At 39.3% G+C, this 17052-nt stretch overlaps 2 protein-coding genes across 8 annotated transcripts; one reads left to right on the top strand and one right to left on the bottom strand.

The window, feature by feature from the left end:
• Positions 1-1268: 1268 nt before the first annotated feature.
• Positions 1269-11211, bottom strand: ABHD13 (abhydrolase domain containing 13). 3 transcript variants are annotated; one of them, XM_038142739.1, is made up of 3 exons: positions 11080-11211; positions 9379-9414; positions 1269-5728 (listed from the first exon to the last, which is right to left on the bottom strand). In XM_038142739.1, exon 3 carries the CDS (start codon positions 5691-5693, stop codon positions 4680-4682), a length of 1014 nt encoding a protein of 337 aa, XP_037998667.1. In that variant the 5' UTR covers positions 5694-5728; positions 9379-9414; positions 11080-11211; the 3' UTR covers positions 1269-4679. The 3 variants fall into 3 exon arrangements, with proteins under 3 accessions (XP_037998667.1, XP_037998689.1, XP_037998678.1); XM_038142761.1 differs by having other exon boundaries at positions 9379-9410; positions 11080-11188; XM_038142750.1 differs by lacking the exon at positions 9379-9414.
• Positions 11212-11238: 27 nt separating this feature from the next.
• LIG4 (DNA ligase 4) lies at positions 11239-15544 on the top strand. Of its 5 annotated transcripts, none has more exons than XM_038142726.1 (2): positions 11239-11376; positions 11999-15544. In XM_038142726.1, exon 2 carries the CDS (start codon positions 12148-12150, stop codon positions 14668-14670), a length of 2523 nt encoding a protein of 840 aa, XP_037998654.1. In that variant the 5' UTR covers positions 11239-11376; positions 11999-12147; the 3' UTR covers positions 14671-15544. The 5 variants fall into 5 exon arrangements, with proteins under 5 accessions (XP_037998654.1, XP_037998624.1, XP_037998646.1 ...); XM_038142696.1 differs by having other exon boundaries at positions 11283-11376; positions 11920-15544; XM_038142718.1 differs by lacking the exon at positions 11239-11376 and adding an exon at positions 11487-11804.
• Positions 15545-17052: the final 1508 nt, after the last annotated feature.

Below are 17052 nucleotides of genomic sequence, written 5' to 3'. Positions count from 1 at the left end.
CAACTAGAATGATAATGTAAAACTTTGCCACAATTAGCACATATACAGTAACATTTATGCTTTGTCTACAAAACTTAAGAATACTTCATAAGACAGTTTTGGTTTAACTGTATATTAAAGAAAAATCAAATAAAAACCTTGCATCTCATAATCAGTGACTGTTTCTGAATTCAAAACATAAGTTTTATTTAGAACTTCAATATGCTATCTCTATTTACACTTCTGTGGGGTTCTATTCTAAATTATACAAGCAGGATGGCATTGCAAATTATACCTAATGGGATACATTAGGCTGATCCCACTACATGCAAGAGGCACTGATTTTATATTTGGCAGAAGTGCCCCTAGCAAAATTGCCTGTCATTAACAACAACAACAAAAAAAGTATTTTTCAAGAATTGATGAAATACAAATGGAGGTACGTCTGCATCTTTTTGCTAACAGAAAAGACCATACCTTGGACTCTCAATTCTGCCTTGCATTCTTCACTGTGAACATCCAACATGACCCAATTATTAGCTTAGAGATGCTGATATGCATATTTTGTATAAATAGTTAATCCTTCTGCCCTTCAGCTGACAGATTGTCCATAGCCTACCAAATACATTTGTGCTCTATTTCTAATTTTACCTGAGAAATGGACATGAGGGCAGCTAAACCAGTTAATGTTTCTCCAGAAGAAAGGACAGCTTATCTCTCTGCATTTCACAGTTCAGAAACAAATTCTGGGAATGTAAACTTGGGTTAGTAGGAAGCCTCAAGTATTTCCACTAATTAAAACCACAATGTGCACACACACAACTTCTTACAAAGAACTCTACTGCTACAGCTGTTCAACTCCTGACCCCTCCCTTTGAAAAAACTTTGTTTTTACTTTTTTTTTTTAACTTAAATTTCTTCTTATAAAACAGAAAATTCCTTTAATGAACATATTTAAACTAAGACTTTCTTACAAACTTGTGAAAAGAACTCAACTTCTTCCCAAACTAGAAATTTATATCTACAGGAAAAATATTTGGGAAATATCTATACACAAATGGATAACTGTTAAGGGAAAACATATAATGGTATTAAATAAAATAAATGCAACAATATCATAACACACCATTTGGCAATTTAAAGTTATTATTACTATGTTGCTTGCAGTCCAGTTTTTAGCAGCAGATAACTGTGGTTTCCATCACACAGTCCATGAAATAAAAACAAGTCTTCTCTTGTCAGAACAAGTTTCCTCCCCCTTCTTTCTCCCTCCCTCCCTCCCTTAAAGAGTTGTATACAGAGCAGTGGAATACTTGCATAAAAACATCACTTTCCTCCTGTTTTCCTTCAGTGGCCTTCATAACCAATGCAATGAAAAATAGCATAATAACATTCACTCACAAGTGTATGTGGCCAACCCATATAGTGAGAAACAAAACTGTGCATATGTGGAAGGTGGAAGAAACCACACAAATGTAAAGGATGCATATATGACAATTGTGTCAACTCACACACAATACCTGCAAAATTTCATATTTATGTCCTGCAGACAATATAGTGAAAATATATATGGCTTGATAATAAAAAGCAATGTTTAGATACAGCCCACTTTGAAGAGTTTCAGATTGCCATAATCTAACACTACACATTTGACTTTATCTCAGAAACTGTGTGCTCAAATAGGAATACCTCATTTGCATACAAGTACCACATAATACTGAGGGTATTCTGGGGTTGAGTTTTGTTTTGATTGGTGGCAAGTGGGGTTAAATGCCATGTTACTTTAGATATTGATGCTTTGTGAACACTCTCCCCTCCCCTGCCCCTCCAACGCACACTGGTATTTAACGGCAAGATATGACAACTTCTGAAACAATTACTTTCTCTTCATTCTGTCTCCAACAATTAATCTACTCTTTTGGCTTCATCAACTGAATTTTAGAAAAGCAGTACTTGACTGCTAATTTTCCTTCTCTCCCTCCATCTCTATTCTAAAGCAATGTGCAGCAGATGAAACAATCCATGCAAGCAGCTTATATCTCACTGTAGAGTACATCAGAGAAAGGCAATGTGACATCTATCAACTCCTTTCTGCTATACAAACACAGCCTCATCTCCCAGCCCCCAGTCAAACTTCTCCAACATACCTTGCCCAAGTACTCCTCTCCCCAAAATTAAAAAAAAAATATCACCACTGTAAGGCTGAAAAGATAGTTTTGGTTTCACTCAGATTGAAAAGTATGCTCTATGTTTTTATGTCTATAAATCCACAAAGATGTGTAGGTTTCTTCAATCAACTCTATGAAAACCTTAATAATAGTATCACAAAAGATACTTACGAGAGAAAGCAGCAACTTCTGGTATGTGAATTAAAAAAAAAAATTTAAAAATCACATTTATGAAAAGATGAATCATCCTGTCTACAAACTGCTGACAACTATTACCCACCTGTACATAAAAACTATAATTCCATTAGGAGGCATAACCATTAAGGCACCAGTTCAGGAAAGCAGTTTTATTCAACCAGACAACTTAAGCACAAGCTTAAAATGTGACTGTCTCTCAGGAAACAGATTTTAAGTGTGTGCTGAGATGCTTTTCTGAATCAGGACAACATGGCAGAAAAGTTTACTTAAAAATTTGAATCCAAAGGGCAACTTTAAAGATTGTGTGGAAGATTTTCCAATTTGTTCTTTCTTTTAAAATTAAGTATTTTGAAGAGGCAAACTCAGCTGCAGCAGATGAGTAATTAAACCTGCAGAAGAGATCTAAACAGTTCCCACACTCCATTAAAGACTAAGCTAACTGCATCTCTTTGATCACAGAATCATCAAGGTTGGAAGAGACTTTCAAGGTTATCTAGTACAATCATCAACCTAACACAACCATAAATCACCCCTAAACCATATCCCCGAACCATATCCCCAAACCACATCCAAATGACTTAAATGATTCCAGAGCTGGTGATTCCACTACCTGCCTGGGCAACTTAGTCCAATGGCCAACCACTCTTTCAGTGAAATTTGTTTTATAATATCTAATTTGAACCTACTTTGATGCAAGGCCATTTCCTTGTACTTGAAACATGGCAGAAGAGGCTGACTCTCACTTTCCTACAGCCTTCTTTCAAATGGTTGTAGAGTAATAAAGTCTCCCCTGAGCCACCTTTTCTTTCAACAACACGCCACCATATCCCTCAGCTGCTCCTCACAGAACTTGTGCTCCAGACCCTTCCCAGCTCTGTTACTCATCTCTGGACTTGCTCCAGCCCCTCAATGTCTTTCTCGTAGTGAAGGGCCCAGAACTGAGCACAGGACTTGAGGTGTGGCCTCACCAGTGCCAAGTACAGGGATCACTGCCCTGATCCTTCTGGCCACACTATTTTTGATACAGGCCAAGATGCCATTGGCCTTCTTGACCGCTTGGACACACTGCAGGCTTACATCCAGGCAGTTGTTGACCAGCATCTCCAAGTCTCTTTTCTGCTGAGCAGCTCTCAAGCCACTCTTCCCCCAGCCTGTAGTGCTGCTTGGCATTGTGACTCAAGGGCAGGACCCAGTCTCTCATCTTGCTGAACCTTGTGCCATTGGCCTTGGCTTGTAGCTCCAGTCAATCAGTGTCTGCAGAGCCTTCCTTCCCTCAATGACAGGACCATCTAGACTATCTGCTCATTTTCATTAACCTTACTGTAGCAAATGTACACATTTATCTCTAATCATGTGATCACTGGTAATTATTTGAATTTGTTTCTTTAGGAGGTATAAATAAAGAGCACAAACGTGTAACTACACCAGCATAAAAGTCTGAACACAAAAACCTACTTTTACCTTGTATGACCACCCATTTTGCCTTAAGAATTATCACCTCAAATGCACAAGCGGACTAGTACTAACAAATAGTTTCCCTGTGCATTAGTGTGGAGAGCTTGAGGCAGAAAGGAGCTTAGATTGCACTGATCTCTTTCAGAAAAAGTTACTCCTATTCCCTATACAGAAATGGCCTGGGTAAAATCTTGAAGTCACGATGTTGGGCACATACATCCTTCTGTGCACTATTATAATACAAACAGCAAATGAAAATATGGAAAGTATCTTTTCATCTTCAACTGCAGTTTGACATATATAAGTTTGCATAACCATAGAAACCAGTAATAACCCAGGATAGTATACCTGCACGTATACTCTACCATTTACGTTATTTTATATTATTTAGCGCATTAAAGTCTTCCCACTTTGCATAATATAAAATTTCAAGAAATAAAACATTAATCTCATGCATGGCACACTTTAAATAAACTCTAAGAGAAGCAAGTAATCATTGTGCTAACCATGGCTGTCCAAAAAGCTCACACATACAGCAGTGAATACCAAAGAGCCTCCCGTTTTCTAAATACATTCTGTACTACTTTTGTAGCAAGTTTCTTTAATAGCATCTGTTGTACATATCAAACAAGTGGAATATATGGACAGAGATACCAAAAAATTATGAGAAAGACATAAAATGGTTCATTTACAATGCTGCAAATGTAAAAGTTATCTGGAACACCTTAATAAAATATCAGACCTTTCCAAGTTTAATTTCACTCTTTAGGCAAGTACAGACATGACATACATTTAAAAACAGACATTCTTTTACCACTTATCACAAATCAAGGTACGGTGCAGGTACTTGCCCCACTCCACCCCAAAGAAGAATATCAATTATATTATTGTTACGTTAGATGACGTTTTCACCATTTCTTCAGGGGAGTGACTCTTTATTACTTCTTTGATGAACTGTTCAAGTGCAGTGAAATAACCCTGGCACTGCCAAGTGTCATTGTGAGTTCCATCAGGAAATATCGCCAATCTCTTAGTCCGAGCTGGGGATAATTCGTAAAGTTGCTTCATCATAACTGGTGGAATTAACTGGTCAGACAACCCAGAGATGAAGAGAGAAGGCATTCTGCACTGAGAGATTTTTCTGTAGGATAGAAATTTATTTTTGTAGCACCACAGCGGAAGATACCTCATCGGAAAGAAAGAGAACAAAGTGCTGGCCATGTATGGGATGCTAAGAAAGGTGTTCTCCACCACGATGGCAGAAATCCTATGGGAATTTTCAGAAGCTAAGTGAATAGCTACTGCTCCCCCCAAGGAACGGCCAAAAAGAAAAATTTTTGTTTTATCAAGATCAGACCGAGTCATCACATAGTCTAAGACAGCCTCAGAATCTAAGTACAAGCCTTCTTCGCTTGCTTCTCCTTCGCTTTTGCCATACCCTCTATAATCGACCAGAATTAAGTTTACTTTCAGGTTTACCAGCATTAACAAAGCATTTGGCAACCTGTGACCAATGTTGCCTGCGTTCCCGTGAAAGTAAATGATGGTTGGAGAATACGCTGCATTGTCCCCTGTGTATCTCAGCAGAATAAGATTGAGAAGAACTCCATCTTTGGTTTTGATGAAGATGTTTTCATGTGGTATACCAGTAGGCATAGGAACATAAAGGCGTGATGAAGAGGGCTGCTCAGGAAAGTAAAGCAGAACATCCTGGAATTTATATAATATACCCGCTATTGATACAAATATTAATATAAGGAGTATAATGCCTCCGTACAAGTGAAAAGTCACTATCAAGGGCAAAAGACAAATACGGCACAGACTCCAAGACCAGGAAGCCAAAGCTAGTAGCCATCTTTTAACAAAGGTCCAAAGCATCCATGATTTTTCCATTGTAGAAGTCAGTGATCTTTTACTCCAAGTAAATCCTGCAAAAGAATCCAAATGTATACATATAAATACAGGAAAAAGGTAGCAATTTAAGCATTTGTACTTGCAGAAGATTAACGGCAAGTCAATGTATTGGAGTATTAACATAAAATTTGGTGGCAAGCTCCCTTTGAACTTTTGGAAACCATCTGACTCTGTAAAACAAGCAGAAATACTATCATAAGGAAAGGCTTTAGAACTCTTCAAAATCCCATTCACAGTATTTCTGCAGGCAGTCCATTAACAGCATTAGAAGATAGGCTGACTGAGATCACAGTAACTTCTGCTTTCCCTCAGACTTTCCTACTAAGCAAGAGAACAACCATACAGACTGTATCACCAGCTTGTCAAAGCTGCTCATGAAAGTAACTCTAGAATTCAGAGAACACAAACAAAAATAGCTTTTATTTCTAAGTTGCTAAGTAGCATGCAGTATGCCTGTGCACGTCACTCTGCAGCCAGCGGAGGCTCACCACACATGCCAGCACTGCTATGGGTTAGTGGCTGTCATTCAGCATCTCAGTCAACTCTGGTTACAGAGCAACGCCTGAACTGCTCAGAAGAGAGAGACTCCTCTACACTAAGATACCACATTGTAGTTACATTTATGACAGCTTTTTTTTGCTATATTTTTATTGCTTCTGATTAATAACAATCATTTTCCACTATCTGCATTAAGTCTTAGCTGAATGGAAAATTTTATCATCATGCAAGACCACTGAAAACAGTTCATTAACTACATTATTCTCTGATCAATGAAATGCACTTCTGAAAATACCAAACATGAGAACAGACTCATGACAAAAACACACAACACAGCATAAAATGAGGAGAGCTTTGTTAATGACAATAGATTAAACCTTCTTTCCAACCAAAAGTTATGTCTCCCAGCATCCATACAAGATCTCGCAGTATTCACTCCTGGTTCACATGGAAACATATGCCAAACCTACACAGAAACTACAGTAACCATTTAGTCACCAGTGATTTGAATAATAAATAATAAACAATAAAGAATAAATAATAAACACTACCTGGAAGGGACAACACAAACTCACTTGTTTGAGAACACTAAGCTTTAGAGCATATAATACGTACGCTTTTGACACAAAGTTATCATCTCCTAAAATGATATAGCACGGCAATAATCTGAACTCAAACTCCAAAGGAGTTTGACATGCAGAGATGCAACCAAGCATTTTATACCAGCCATCTTGTTAGGCTTGAGTGATAAAAGACAAGCCTTGTTAGGCTTGCCTCTGCAGCTACAGCCTTTGAATTCCACAGATATAAGCACCCAATCTGACCAGGAAAACCTGCCATCTCTACTTTAGGCAAAAATTAGAAATAAATCAGAAATAAAAATAAATATGCCACATCTTAAAATTCACATATTAACCAAACCCATTGTGATATTAAGCTTTTATATAGTGTATCTACTCCAAATACATAAAACTGGTGAAATACAAAGTAGTCTAAAAGAGCGGTTAATCTCAACTTTGTTCTCTTATATTATTTATAATTTTACGTTTATTATCCATATCCAAGTATGCACAAATACTGTATATAAGAAAATTTAATTCTTGTGATCCATTTTCCTTGGAAAAAACCTCACAATTATTAGAAGACATATAAAGTAGCTACTTCAATTTCTAAGATAACTTTCTAAAGAAGTTAACAAACATTTCCTGCATTACATTTCAAGACTATAAGAACATTGATAATGAGACAGTGAAGCCACTCTCCTCACCTACACTATTCAACATTTTGCTGACTTTCTTTCAAAATGAAAGAAACTCCAAAAATTGTTTTCTCGAGAAATATATATATATATTTCACAAGATATTCACAAGAGTAAGAGACCCACTGTTAAACAACACTACTAAGAGACAAAGAATTAATAAAAATCTCACTTCAAGTGATGAAGTTTTGCAATCGCTATCCCACATACACTAAGGATTATTATTTGGAGATTGATACTCACAGCTGATTTTATAAGCCATGTTAGTTTCATTAGAAGGGCACCACTTCTATTTTTATTTCAGCAGGATAATATTATCAAAATATTATACTACTGAGATAATGCTGCTGTGTGATTACTTCTGATATATAGATATAGGTATATATATATATATGTAGGTATACACAAATATTTAGCTACTGGAATTGGAAAGCTAGTACATCCTGCAACTAAAGCTTAACACACAATAAGTAGTTAACAGGAAGAGCAAACTACACAGCCACAAATGTTTCATGCTCACTACATACTTAAATGAAGCTGATTTCTCTGCCTTATTGAACAATTACATTACTACTAAAGTTTTTTTTCCCAGCTGTGTGAAACTTCACTGGTTCCATTCATTTCCTGCCAGGACTTCACATCTTGTTGCAAGACTTGTTAGTTAGGAAACTAAGATAAATTTTTTTTCCTAGGTTCCTCCCCACCTTTCAATACCAATTAAAAGATCACTAGAGCAGAAAAGGATGGTTTCTCAAACAAGCCTAGAAGAGACTCTATGCCAAATCAATATAATCTCATTTTCAATAAAGCTACAACCCACACTTTCTACAGAGCAACAGACCTTCCAAACACTATCTTGGAAAGCAGAAGATGAAACAAACAGAACAAAATTTCCCTTTGAAGGACAGAAATAAAAAGGGCAAGCTAATGTAGTAATATTCAGTGAGCAGTAAGGTCAGCACTTTTTGAAGCACTGAGATTTGAAACTGTTCAACATACTTCAAGACAACAGACACACACACAATTCTCTTTTTGGTCTTTATTTCCCACTCCTGGTGTGCTGGATGAGAAGTTATAAACCTTCCAAGCAGTTTACAATATAACATCTTATGATGCAAATACTATGTCATGAATTACAAACAGCATGTGTTGCATTTCTCTTGCATCTCGAATTTTATGACTAATAGGGGGCCAGAATAATCTGGAAATGGCGTGAGATTGGGAGAACAGTGTATCAGACTGATGTAACAGTGTTTTGGTATCTGATGTGGTCAACTTGAGAAACAGAGCAGACACACCAACCCACCCAACCTGGACAAACCTGATCCTCTCTCTAGACTGCTTCTGCTCCTAGACTAAAACAACAAGTCATGGACTTGCCCCATAACTGTCTGATGTTATATCAAGAAGCATTCACCCCTTTAAGTTCTTGGAGGGCACTCTTGCTTCACTAAAAAAAAAAAAAAAATATTTTTGGAAGAAATATTGTATTACAGCACTGAGTTTCACATAATTGCTGTAACTTGGAAAACAAGATTTTCCTATAACAAGGAGTCCCATCCCATTTTACAGCGTTCACAGTATTTCATAATCATTGATTATTTGAACTATGTAAAAGGCTAGGTAAATAAGAATAATGTCATTTAAAACAAATTTTTCCTCTTGTCCTTCTGATAATGTGCATCATAAAGGTGAGTATATTTAAAATATACAGGAGTATATTTAAAATACTTAAAGGGATAATACTTTATATTTAAAGTATTTAAAGGGAACAATTTTTCATTCATTTTGAATGGCAGCTGAAATTACTCTTGTATCGGCCACAGGTTCTGTTGTTTTGCCTTTGTCTAAATTTTTAATATTAAACAGTATTATTTTCATACACTAATCATATCATAAAACATTTACCTTTAGATGTGATGATTTCCCAGGCTTCATCTCTGCCTGAAAAACAATTCCATTTATGAATTTTGAGTAAAATTGTTTTGGATTACACATGTAATTTACTGTTTATCTTGCTACTTGAAAGAAGATTAAGAAGTGATAAGAGCCAAACCCCCTAAAAATTACAGCTGCTTCACTAATGAAACTGTGCATCTCATGCTCCTCCTATCAAGCTGAATGCTTGTTTGAAACATTTGATGAACTTGAAAACATCTTATAATGAAGTTCAAGAATCACAGTGAAATGTCCTGGACTATGTATACAACACACAGTATATGATAATACTGAAATATAGTAATAATGTACATATATAATCATAACAATAACATGGCATCTCTACAGAGTGCTTAAAAAGAAACATTACATTCTCTCCTTAAAACTAATTTTTAGTGCATAAGTAGCTTTAAAGTTTGTGCTAAGAAGCACAATCAGGTGTTTAATGGCTGCTTCCTCATTGAAGAGCTTTAAAAAAAAATTAAGTCTTAACACTCACTGCAATCCTTTGGATTTCAACACAAAAAACCAAAATCAAATATATTCCTTAACAAATAGCTAACGACATCGGTTTGTCTCCACTTCCTTTTCCTAGACTCTACCTCCTCCAGATACAGACAAGATTTGCACAAGCATTACATTTACTCATATTTATTCAGAAGACCTCTGGAAGTAGAAATATTAGGTCCTCAACTATAAGAACTTAGTTTCAGAGCAGGAGCTGATCTGGAAGGAAATCTACAAGCTTAGTAAGGACCAGAAAAATACACTTTCTTAGTACTAAAATCCTACAGGAACACTCATTAAAAAAGAAGGGAAAAAAAAAAAAGAGGAAAACAACAACAAAGTAGTGACTCCTAACAAAGCAAAAAGTACAGTGAGAATAATTTAAGCGTCCCACATTTCATGGCTCTAGCTTTAAAATCGAGTCACTTGTCCTGCTTATTCCAAGCAGCCAACATCCCCAGCTCTGCACCAAGTTGCACAGACTGATAACTGAAAACGCTTTCCCCGTAACTCGCGTGATACTTCTCCTCCCAAATGACAAATGAGACAAAGTATCATCGTGATTCAATGCCTCGAATCACGATGACCCTGTGGGAAAAAAAACCCAAAACAAACCTAAACAACAAACCAAGATTGGCTATACCTTAACATGTACCCTAAACTTTCTAGGCACTTAGGCTGTTAAAACATAGCGATTTCGAAGCTTGTTAAATTACTTCCTTTTTGACTGACGAGAAACACCCAGCTCAGCCTTTTCAAAACAATCTCTTGGCCCATTTAGAACACTACAGCACCCACTTGCAGGAATTGTTCCATCTGGCAGCAGAGACAAACCAAACACTGGAGCGAGACCTTGCTGCCAAGAAGCTTAAGGTCTCCGGGGCTTCGCAGGGAGGCACCTGCAGGAACTTTTACCGGCACTGTCACGGGAGCAGCTCTTTTCGGCAGCCACGTCCCGCTGTGCGGGCACAGGAGCCGCACACCGCCCGGGGCAATGTCCCGCCTGCCGCCGCCCCAGGGAAGAGCCGCGTTTAGCCCCGGCGAGACCCCAAACCGGACCCCAAAGGCGCCGGCCGCCCCCGCTCCCCTCGGCCCGGCGCGGCCTCAGGGGCCGGGACCGCCCCCGTCCCGCTCCGCGGCCGGCCCGAGGCCCGCCAGACCCACCCGCCGCATCCTCCCGGGCGGCCGCCGCCGGTGCCTCGGGCCAGCGCAGACCCCGACGCGCAACTTCAACCACCGCTTTTTCCTCCCGAGGCAGGAAGTCACCGCAGCCGCGGTTCCGCTTCCAGGGCACGGCTCGGCCGTTCTCCCTCGTCTCCCCGCCTCTCCCCGCCCCGGGCTCCGCCACCGTTCCCCGCCCCGGCCCGGGGGAGGAGCGCGGCGTCACGGGGCTGGCCCTCCTCTTCCGGGGCGGTAGGAAGCCGGTTGTCACCCCTGCTCCGCAGGTAGCCGCGGCTCCCCGTGAGTCTGCCCTGGGTGGCCGCTCCGTGCCCCCGGCTGTGTGGTCCCGTGCGGAGCGGGCGGTGCCCCGGTGCCCGCTCCCCCCGCGCCGTGGCCATGGCAGCGCCGTGCTGGGCGATGTGGGGCGCGCCGGTGCGGCCGCTCTCCGGCCCCGCTGCACGCCGGCCCTCCGCCCGCCCGGAGCAGCCGGGGACAGAGGCCGAGGCGGGTTGTGTCGGGGGCAGGCTGCGTTCTCGGGGAAGGCGGAGGAGGAAATCGGTCACCGAGCACTGAAAGCTCCCGCCTGGGCAGCAGCGGGAGGGGAGTGCGGTGCCTGCTCCTGCCGTGCAGACCAATGTCTAAGTGATGCCGGTGTTCCAGTGTCGCAGCCTCGCTGCTGAGTGTGACCCTGTTAAATGAGGAATCAGCTGGAGACCTTTAAGATGGTGGTTAGATCTTAGGTAGAAAAATGAGAAAAAACAGAAATCCTAATTAGATATGGGGGGGGGGGGGGGGTTAGACCTGCTGTTTTGTTATAAATATATAATTTTGTTTTGTTCCCAGAAAAACAGACTGATGGCTTCTGCCCCTGTTCCACAGCCTCCTCCTAAAAAAACGGTGGCCTCTCACGTGCCTTTTGCAGATCTCTGTTCTACTCTGGAGCGAATACAGAAGTCCAAATCCCGTCCAGAGAAAACCAAGTATTTCAAGGATTTTCTGGATTCCTGGAGGAAATTCCATGATGCACTTCATCAGAAAGAGAAAGATGTCACAGATTCCTTTTACCCAGCAATGCGGCTTATTCTCCCACAGCTGGAAAGAGAAAGGATGGCATATGGAATTAAAGAAACTATGCTTGCAAAGCTCTATATTGAACTGCTTAGTTTACCAAAAGATGGAAAAGATGCTGCAAAGCTTTTAAATTACAGAACGCCTACGGGCTCACGTGGAGATGCTGGAGATTTTGCAATGATCGCATACTTTGTGCTAAAACCTAGGAGCCCAAAACAAGGCAGACTGACAATAGAACAAGTCAATGAACATTTAGATGCAATTGCTAATAATAATGCTGCTAAAAACAAGGGTCAGTTAAAGAAAAGTCTTCTTCAGTTAATTACCCAGAGCACAGCACTGGAACAAAAATGGCTTATCCGAATGATTATAAAGGATCTAAAGCTTGGTGTTAGTCAACAAACTATATTTTCAATTTTTCATCCTGATGCTGCTGAATTGCACAATGTTACTACTGATTTGGAAAAAGTTTGCAGACAACTGCATGATCCCTCTGTCTCACTTAGTGATGTTTCTATCATGTTGTTTTCTGCCTTTAAACCAATGCTTGCTGCTATTGCAGATGTCCAGCAAATTGAGAAACAAATGAGTAACCAGACATTTTACATAGAAACCAAGCTGGATGGTGAACGTATGCAGATGCACAAAGATGGGGATGTGTACAAGTATTTTTCCCGAAATGGGTTTGACTATACTCAGCAGTTTGGTGCTTCACCCCTTGAAGGTTCATTAACGCCATTTATCCATAATGTATTTAAGAGCAATATACAAAATTGCATTCTTGATGGTGAAATGATGGCTTACAATCCTAAGGCACAAACCTTTATGCAAAAAGGAAACAAATTTGACATAAAAAGAATGGTGGAGGACTCTGATCTGCAGACCTGCTTCTGTGTATTTGATGTATTGATGGTTAATGATCAGAAGTTGGGGCATGAAGTACTAAGCAAAAGATATGAAATCTTAAGTAGTGTATTTACCCCGGTAAAGGGCAGGATACATGTTGTCCATAAGAGAAGTGCCAGAACAAGAAAAGAAGTAATTGATGCTTTAAATGAAGCAATAGATAACAGAGAGGAAGGAATTATGGTGAAAGATCCCATGTCCACCTACAAGCCTGACAAACGTGGGGAAGGCTGGTTAAAAATCAAGCCAGAATATGTCAGTGGACTGATGGATGAGCTGGACCTTTTAATTGTTGGTGGTTACTGGGGGAAGGGGTCTCGTGGTGGAATGATGTCTCATTTTCTATGTGCTGTTGCAGAGACACCCCCTCCGAATGAAAAACCGACCATTTTCCACTCCATTTGTCGTGTTGGCTCTGGCTATACTATGAAAGAGCTGTATGACCTAGGCTTGAAACTGGCTAAACACTGGAAGCCCTACCATAGGAAGGACCCCCCTGGTAACATTTTGTGTGGAGCTGAAAAACCTGAAATGTACATTGAACCTTGCAACTCTGTCATAGTTCAGATCAAGGCAGCTGAGATTGTTGACAGTGATATGTATAAAACTGACTGTACTTTGAGATTCCCCCGAATTGAGAAGATAAGGGAAGACAAAGAATGGTATGAGTGCATGACTTCAGACATGCTAGAAGACCTCAGAAGCAAAGCACAAGGGAAGCTGGCATCTAAGCACCTTCATATAGATGAGTATGATGAGCCACATGAGAAAAAAAGGAAAACTGTTTCAAAGGTGAGGAAGGTAATTGGAATAGCGGAGCAATTTAAAGCTCCTGATCTTTCTAGTGTGAGCAAGGTTTCAAATGTATTTGAGGATGTTGAGTTTTGTGTTATGACGGGAATGGGAAAATACTCAAAGTCTGAGCTGGAAAGCAGAATAGCCCAATGTGGTGGCAGTGTGGTACAGAACCCGGGGCCAGAGACTTACTGTGTCATTGTGGGAGCTGAGAATGTCAGAGTGAAAAACATCATTGCTTCCAACAAATATGATGTGGTGAGGGCAGAGTGGCTCCTTCAGTGTTTTCAAACCAAAATGCTGGTGCCTTGGCAACCAGCCTTTATGATTCACATGTCTCCTGACACAAAAGAACATTTTGCTCGTGAGTATGATTGTTATGGAGACAGTTACACAGCAAACACAGATGTTGTGCAGCTCAAGGAAGTGTTCTCAAGAATGAAAGACAATAAGGCAATGCCTCTGGACTTGATTGCAGAGCTAGAAGAACGTTATTGGTGTAGCAGTTGTCAGCTTGGTATATTCAGAGGAAGCACTATTTATGTGGACTGTTATGCTGTTGTTAGTGAGCCCCAAAGCAAAATCCCTGGAACTACACTTTCAATTAGAGCTTTGGAGCTCCGTTTTTATGGTGCAAAAGTAGTTTCTCACCTTGAAGAGGGTGTCTCCCATGTTGTTGTAGGAGAAGATTGTTCACGGGTAGAAGAGATGAAAGCACTCAGGAGAACATTTGGGAAAAAATTTAAAATTGTATCTGAGCTGTGGGTAACACACTCAGTGGAGGAAGGAGTCGCAAAGAATGAAAATCAGTACTTAGTTTAAAGCAGTTTTTAAGATTGGAGCAAAGGCATGATTGGACTCAGATTTTGTGAGGTAGTCCTAAATTTTTTGTGTGTTTTTATGCCTGTTTAAAGCTGGCTCTGGCTAAAGAATAACACTGAATTGGTGAAATCAGAGGAAGACTTTTAATTTTACTGTTGTGGAAGCAGGAGAATGATAAGCTATGTTGGAGGGAAAAAAAACACCACAAGATAAAATAATTTAAGCTTTTTAATCCACAAACAGGTCTCAGGAGAGATCTAAAATTTTACATAAATAAAATATGTTTGAAACTGGCTAGTTTGTTCTAGCTTTAATAATGCTTTCCTCCATTGTTCAAAGTGGAGACAATAATTTATAATAAATTACAATTATTATTTTATGGAGATTCTGCTGTTTATTATTTAGCTATCGATTTGCAGTCACATTCATGTTTTTCTGAACTTGTTTTGTATGTATTGCCTATGCTAGAGAATTCAGTAATTTGTAAACTTCATCTGGACTGTTTTAATTTGCTTACATTGGTTTTAGAATTAAGCACCACACAGCCTCAGAAGCACTTTGATTTTAGGATTTTGTGTAGATTCCATTTTCTTTGTGCAAATAGCCTTTGTGCAAAAGAACCAAAACTTTTAATTGAGTTGATAATGAATTAATAATGACCTATATATGTATGAAATGCAAATCAATGACTTAAGACTTGTAATAACCTCCTGTGCTTGTTACAGTTTAACTGTGAATTGTGACAGGACTAGGCTTTTACAATTAATCATCAGTTCATCTTTTAAAAATGCTTCTTAAGTTATTGTAGGATTAATTTCCAAATATCCAGTTCAATGTGTATTTTTCCAATTACTAAATAAAATCTATTTTTAAAGTCTGCCTGGTATTTTTTTTTAGTAAGCAGTCACTTTTGAAAAGCACAAAACTTAATTTCTTATTTTACTGTTAGATAGTTCATGCATTAGCTTTGAGGAGAGAAAGGTTGAGGCCTTGTTTCTTGTTATGTCAACATTGGTATCAAAGAGAAATTAAGTTAGGCAGACCACACAGAGTCAGTTTTTAGCTGACCACTTTCTTCTATGCTTTTTGTGGTCATGTTCATGCAAAAGTTCCTGTAAAAAGAATTGGGAATTGTTATATAAAAGGTTTAATGGAAGTATTGAAATATTAGTTAATTTGGATTGTATTGATATCTCTTAGTGTATTAGCAGCTCCCTTATTATCTGAAATACACTCAATAGGTAAAATGTATTAGTCACTGTCACCAGGCCTGCTTTGCTCTTTTTCTTGAGTGGGGCTGGGATGGTGGGACATGCTTTTTGTTGGTGAGGATCCTGCTTGTGCCTGCCTTGCTGTTCCCTCAGCACGCTTTCCCTCATGGAGCAGCCTGGTTGCAACCCTTGACCCAAAAGGGATTTGAATGAATGAAGGAATGCCTCGCCTCTCTCTGTTAGAGAAATCCTCACCTTTCTTTTGTCCCCCTGTGTTCATCTGGGTCTGTAGTTTGGATGTGAACTCCTTTCCAGAAGCAAATTAAAAATTGTGAAAAGCTTGTCACCTTTTTACTGTAGTACATCTGTTTGGTAAAATACTTAAAAACTGTGTGGTTCCTGTTGCTCAATTTCCAGTTACTTGTTTCTGAAAGAGTACATCTGTATGTTTTAAGAGTCTGTATTAATATCCTTGAAAAGCAGAAGATCCACTTATACAGGTGAAATCAGTCAAAATCTCTCAGCTATATTAAATATCAGGTAAGATGTACTGTTCTGTTTATGGCATCTCAGTGATCTGGTGAGAGATTTTAAAAAGCTCTGTAGCTTGCTTGTGGGGTTTTTGCAATACTTTGTGTCACTCCTTCTGTTAAAATGCAATCAAAGGCCATTTAATCTTAATCTTTTCAATCTATATATAATTGCAGCTTGAATTCTTTCCAAAGAGGGACTTGGAGTTATAAAATGTCATGAAAAGATTAAAAGAAAATTCGTTGGAAGGTGACTAGGGAAATGCCTTTTAACATAGTTGAACTGAGCATAAAGGTCTCCAGCTGATAACAGCTGTTGCACCACGAAACAGTAGATGGGCCTGTAAAATTTTATGGAACTATTTTTTTGCTGTGAGGGGGTAGGAATGAGAGAAGTCTGTATGTTTGACTTAAACAAACCTAACAGTGAAGGAGCTTGTAGGTATAATGTTTCTCCATGTTCCTTTCTAGAGGCAAGGAAATTAAAAGGCATCAACCTCCAAATTATTTTCTTTTAGGAAAAATATATTTAGCATTATTTTTGGATGTTTTCGACAGAGGCAGCTTTTCTTTCTTTGTAATTTTGGGGAAGATTATCTTGAGAGAACATATAAGGGAGTTGAATTTAAGTTCAAACTGCA

The sequence above is a fragment of the Motacilla alba genome, chromosome 1 (genome assembly GCF_015832195.1).
Source record: "Motacilla alba alba isolate MOTALB_02 chromosome 1, Motacilla_alba_V1.0_pri, whole genome shotgun sequence".
NCBI classification, from domain to species: Eukaryota; Metazoa; Chordata; class Aves; order Passeriformes; family Motacillidae; genus Motacilla; species Motacilla alba.
The sequence above is the reverse complement of the archived record's forward strand: the minus strand, read 5'-3'. Positions and strand labels throughout refer to the sequence as shown.

Excerpts from the sequence above, each read along its gene's own strand:
- ABHD13 (XM_038142739.1), bottom strand. The coding sequence starts at position 5,693 with ATGGAAAAATCATGGATGCTTTGGACCTTTGTTAAAAGATGGCTACTA.
- LIG4 (XM_038142696.1), top strand. The coding sequence starts at position 11,932 with ATGGCTTCTGCCCCTGTTCCACAGCCTCCTCCTAAAAAAACGGTGGCC.